The sequence below is a fragment of the Urocitellus parryii genome, chromosome 3 (assembly GCF_045843805.1).
Source record: "Urocitellus parryii isolate mUroPar1 chromosome 3, mUroPar1.hap1, whole genome shotgun sequence".
NCBI classification, from domain to species: Eukaryota; Metazoa; Chordata; class Mammalia; order Rodentia; family Sciuridae; genus Urocitellus; species Urocitellus parryii.
The window spans coordinates 135,459,101-135,463,880 of record NC_135533.1 but is presented as its reverse complement, the minus strand read 5'-3'; the positions used below and the strand labels follow the sequence as shown (position 1 = coordinate 135,463,880).

Sequence of the window (4,780 nt, the reverse complement as noted above, 5' to 3'; positions counted from 1 at the left end):
GATTTCGGGACCCCTGTGGATACCAAAACCTGAGGATGCTCAAATCCCTTATATAAAATGGTCTAATATTTGCATAGAACCTACACATATCCTCCTGTGTGTGTTAAATCATGTCTAGCTAGATTCTTTACACCTAATATGATGTAAGTGCTATGTGAATAATTGTTACACTGTATTGCTTAGGGAATAATAAATCCAAGGATGGAACCCATGGATACAAAGGGCCCACTATATTCTTTCTGTTTCTTCCCTGTCTCCCTTTTCTCATAAAACCACAGTTCAAGACCAGGTGCATGCATCATTGATTTAGTCCAATGTGGCCTTATTGGCTCCCATTTTATCTCATTTTATTTATTTATTTTTTCTGCCCTGGAGATTTAATTCAGGGCCTTGTGGATGTTAGGCAAGAGTTCTATCACCAAGCCACACCCCAACCCTTTCTCTCATTTTGAATTGACATTAGTGATCCCCTGGACAAATAAACAGACCTAATTTAAGGAATAACTCTCTTAAAAACTGTTGTAATGTGGGGAGTGGTGATGGCACATGCCTGTAATCCCAGCAACTCAGGAGGCTGAGATAGGAGGATCACAAGTTCAAGGACAGCCTCATCAAATTGGGGAGGCCCTAAGCAATTTAGTGAGACCCTATCTGAAAATAAAAAATAAAAAGGGGATGTGGGTCAGTGGTAAAACACTTCTGGTTCAATGAGAGAGAGACACCAAGAGAAGAAGCTATGTGAAGATGGCGGCAGAGACTGGAATGATGTGCTGATATGCCAAGGAGCACCCAAGATTGTTGTGAGGATGGCACAGACTGGATTCCCCTCAGAACCTCCAGAAGGAGCAGCACGCTGCTGACGACACCTTGACATTGAACTTATGGCCTTCAGAATTGTGAAAGAATGAGTTTTTGTTGTTTTAAGCCACCCAGTTTATGGTGCTCTGTTAAGACAGCCACAGGAAACTAACACACTCATCTACTTCCAACTCATTCTCAACTCAGGGCCTTTGCATTAGCAAATGTCCTTCCCTGAGATTTTCTCATTGTTTGGTCTGTCTTGTCATTGAGGGCTCTGCTCAAGGTTACTTCCTTCTAGAGGCCCTCCCAGTTATCCCCACCCCTGCGCACCTGGCACACCGGAAACGCCTGAATGAATGAATGAATGAATGTGAGTTGTTGGGTTCCAAACACTTCAAACCTCCTGGTCCCCTGGAAGAACTGGAGTTTCAACACTGGGCTTGGTACTGACTCATATATCTGAGGCTGGGGAAGTCCCGACTTTCCTCTGAGCTCATCTCTGCTCTCTCTTCTTTAAGAAGAGATCCCTTCTTTTAACTTATTAGATTCTTGGTGACAGATGAACCTCTTTGAGAAACTCAGAAGTGTCTTTCTTCATTTATTTTTTAATATAAATAACTGAAGTGGTTCTTTCATTCTTTATTTTTGTGTTGCTGGGGATTGAACCCAGGGCCTTGTGCATGCAAGGTAAGTATTCTATCAACTGAGCTATATCCCCAGTCATCTTTCTCCATTCACTGCCATTCATAGAAGGCTAGGAGTCTGCATATCTGCATTCCTTATCTGCATCCCAGTCAGCAAGCCTCATCTTGTTGATCAAGGAGTGACAGAAGATGGAAATGAAATCGTAACAGAAACTTGGACAGATCACAGACCCAAACCAGTACATCTCCTTTCCATCTCAGAACAGGGAACTGAAACTATTCCCTAGGAAGCTCTTTCTTCCCCCTCTTACAGGAAAAAAATCCCACTCTGGTCTGATTCCTTTTTAAATACACAAATACCAATTGCAGTACTCACCAAACTCTAAATAAATAAATAAATAAACAAACTCTAAATAAAAGGTGCTCTTGCAATCTTTTCTGCACATCCTTCTAGATTCATTTGTTTTTATTTCTTCCCAGGCCTTTCCTGACCCAAGACATGGGTAATTTTTACTTAGCTGTCTTATAATATAATTCAGTGCCTGTGTCCCTATGTTTTTTTTTCCTACCAGGACATAGTTAACAGCCCATAAAGGTCTCTGCTTAAGTAAGAAGCTGATTTCTGTGAACCATAACCCAGACATGCAATACCAGACTGTGTCTCCTATCAAAATTTATTAAAATGGTAGATATTATTATAAGTACAGAAACACAAGCAAACAAACCAGGAGGATTCTTCCCTCCTAACCAGGGGGCAGCCACATATTTCCCTTTTATGACAGAAGCAAACAGGTGGGAAGCAGTTCTCTTCCCTGAAGCCTTTTAACTGCTCCATCTTCAAATTACTGTAAATGAGAGAATGGATTAGTTACTGGTTGTGGCACAAATGCCATTCCTTATCCCTCAGAACACTGTTCCGCTCAGTCCCTCCTGGGGATAATCCCTTTCTGACCACCTCTGGAAACTCAGATATTAACCAAAGCTTAAGAATCTCTTCACCTAGCCCATTTCTGCTAAACATGGCTGAAAGGTGAATGTGCCCATGGAACTCAGGTGACCTGCTGGCTTGCTTAGCCATGCCTGAGTCCCCTCCAGGAGCAACATAACTCCCCTCCAATCTCTTGACTTTTCTTATCTCTCTGAAGTTCACGAAGAGGCTAGATAGTGCACTAGGAGCTGAGGGTCACCCAAGTCTCAGTCTAGGGAAGGTAAGAAGCCAACGAGTCACAGGTACCGATGGGCAGCTCCTTGGCTTCATCCCAGTGCAATAGAAAATGGACAATCAGCCATTGTATGGAGTATGAAGATGAAGAAGAAGTTTGGAGATGAAGTAGAAGTTTCAAGTGCCTTTACTATCCGTTCCTCGAGATTTCTGTGATCGCACCTTGCAACCGAGCCTCTGGCTCTGCCGTGCCATTTCTCTAAGTATGGAGATGAAGTATGGAGACGAAGCAGAAGTTTCAGGTGCCTTTACTCTCCGTTCTTCGAGATTTCTGTGATCGCACCTTGCAACCGAGCCTCCGGCTCTGCCGTGCCATTTCTCTAAATCTGATTCTCTGAATTTGGAAGTTCCAGGGAACTGGAGGCCAGGTCTAGTGTGCAACATCCAAACTGTTTCTCCAGAGATCCTGGTTCTTGGTGACAACCTCCCCTCTTGGGGAGGTTATTTAACGAGAGGATGGGGCCAGAGAAGAGGGGCTCTATGGTTCACTGCGGTCAGCCATTAAGGCGTTCGGGACACTCCTGGTAGTACTCATGTCCTGCGTGAGCTCCAAGCTGGTGCTGCGGTTATTATCTGGCTTATCAGGTGTCTTCTTCCCGAGGCAGCGGTTGATCAACATGGAGAAAAAGTTGGGAAAGGATGGGCTGGAGAAGTAGTACACAAGTGGATCCAGCATGCTGTTCATGTAGGTGAAGCTGAGGGTGATGAAAAAGGCCAAGTCAACTGAGCGGTACACTTCACAGTCCTGCGTCCCCGAGGTGTACAAGAGCCAGAAGATGCGGATGCGCACGGCCACGCTGGGCAGGAAGCAGATGATGAAGACAATGGCCACCACCAGGATGAAGTTGATGGCTCTCTTGATCTTGGCATGCTTGTCCAGTTGTCTCTGCCGCAGGCTCCAGATGATTTTGGCAGAGCAGAACAAGATGATGCCCAGGGGCAAGAAGAACTCCAAGAAGAACATGGCATCGTGCCACCGGAAGGTTTTGCAGATGCTAAAACTGCTGCACAGATTCGCGTCCCCATTCTTGGTCAACATGTTTTTGTAGAGGAGGTGAACCGTCAGGCCGATGGTGACACCCCACAAAAAGCAGGAGATGATGGCCGCTGTCCGATTGGAGATTTTGTTCAGAGAGTGGTGAGGATGGACCACCCGGAAATACCTGTCCACGGCCACCACCGTGAGGAAGATGATGCTGCCCTGGCGGTTCATGGCCAACATGAAGAGCATCAGCCGGCAAGGGATGTCCCCAAACTTCCAATCCCACTTCCTCACATAGTTGTCTGTCAGGAACGGCAGGCAAATGATGAGGAGAAAGTCAGCCACGGCCAAGTTGAACAGGAAGATCCGGCTGGATTTCCAGGACTTAAGGTGGAAGCAGAATATCCACAGAGCAAGGCCATTGCCCAGGAGTCCAAACACAAACTCCAGCCCCAGCACTGGTGGCAGCACATTGGCAATGAAGTCGTCCCGGAACACACAGCAGCTCTTGTTGTGTATCATCAGAGAATGGTTCTGCGAGTGCTGCCGGTTCATGGGTGGATCGGGTCTGTCCGCTCCAGAGCGCCTCACCTAGCGAATGCTCAAGGAAGAAGTGTGTGGTGAATGTGTGGTTCAGCATTTGCCTTTATGTCATGTCAGGGTGTTGAAATAGATGACTGAATGGTTACCAGGAAACTGCGAAATCACTTAAAAAAAAAAAAAAAAAGGCTAGCTTGGCTCTTATGCAACCTGCTGTTTGCATAAACAAGTAATAAAAAGTCCTCTGGGCATATAAGAACCCACAAATTTTTCTAAATGTAAAGGATAAGTTCAGGCAAGCCAAATGTCATTTGCAAATTATTAAAAAAGAAAAAATGGGGACATCCCTTTGGAAGGCTGTATGTATGGACCTGACTAACTGCTCAGCACTGGAAAATTAATTGACAGTCTTAGGTTTGTTTACATAATTGACAGATCAACAATTGCAATAATAATGTCCCTGTGCCAAACAGTATGGTTTTCCAGAATCCTTCAGAATTAGCATGAAATATTAGCATGCATCTGATTTAAAAAATGGTAGCATGCACGTAATTGCTTTGGGAAAGACTGACAAGACCATCTTTGGCCATT

The 4,780-nt window shown here is 44.9% G+C and overlaps 1 protein-coding gene across 1 annotated transcript; it reads right to left on the bottom strand.

The window, feature by feature from the left end:
• Positions 1-3,145: 3,145 nt before the first annotated feature.
• Hcar2 (hydroxycarboxylic acid receptor 2) lies at positions 3,146-4,204 on the bottom strand. The gene has a single exon (XM_026403015.2). It carries the CDS (start codon positions 4,202-4,204, stop codon positions 3,146-3,148), a length of 1,059 nt encoding a protein of 352 aa, XP_026258800.2.
• Between the last annotated feature and the right edge of the window lie 576 nt (positions 4,205-4,780).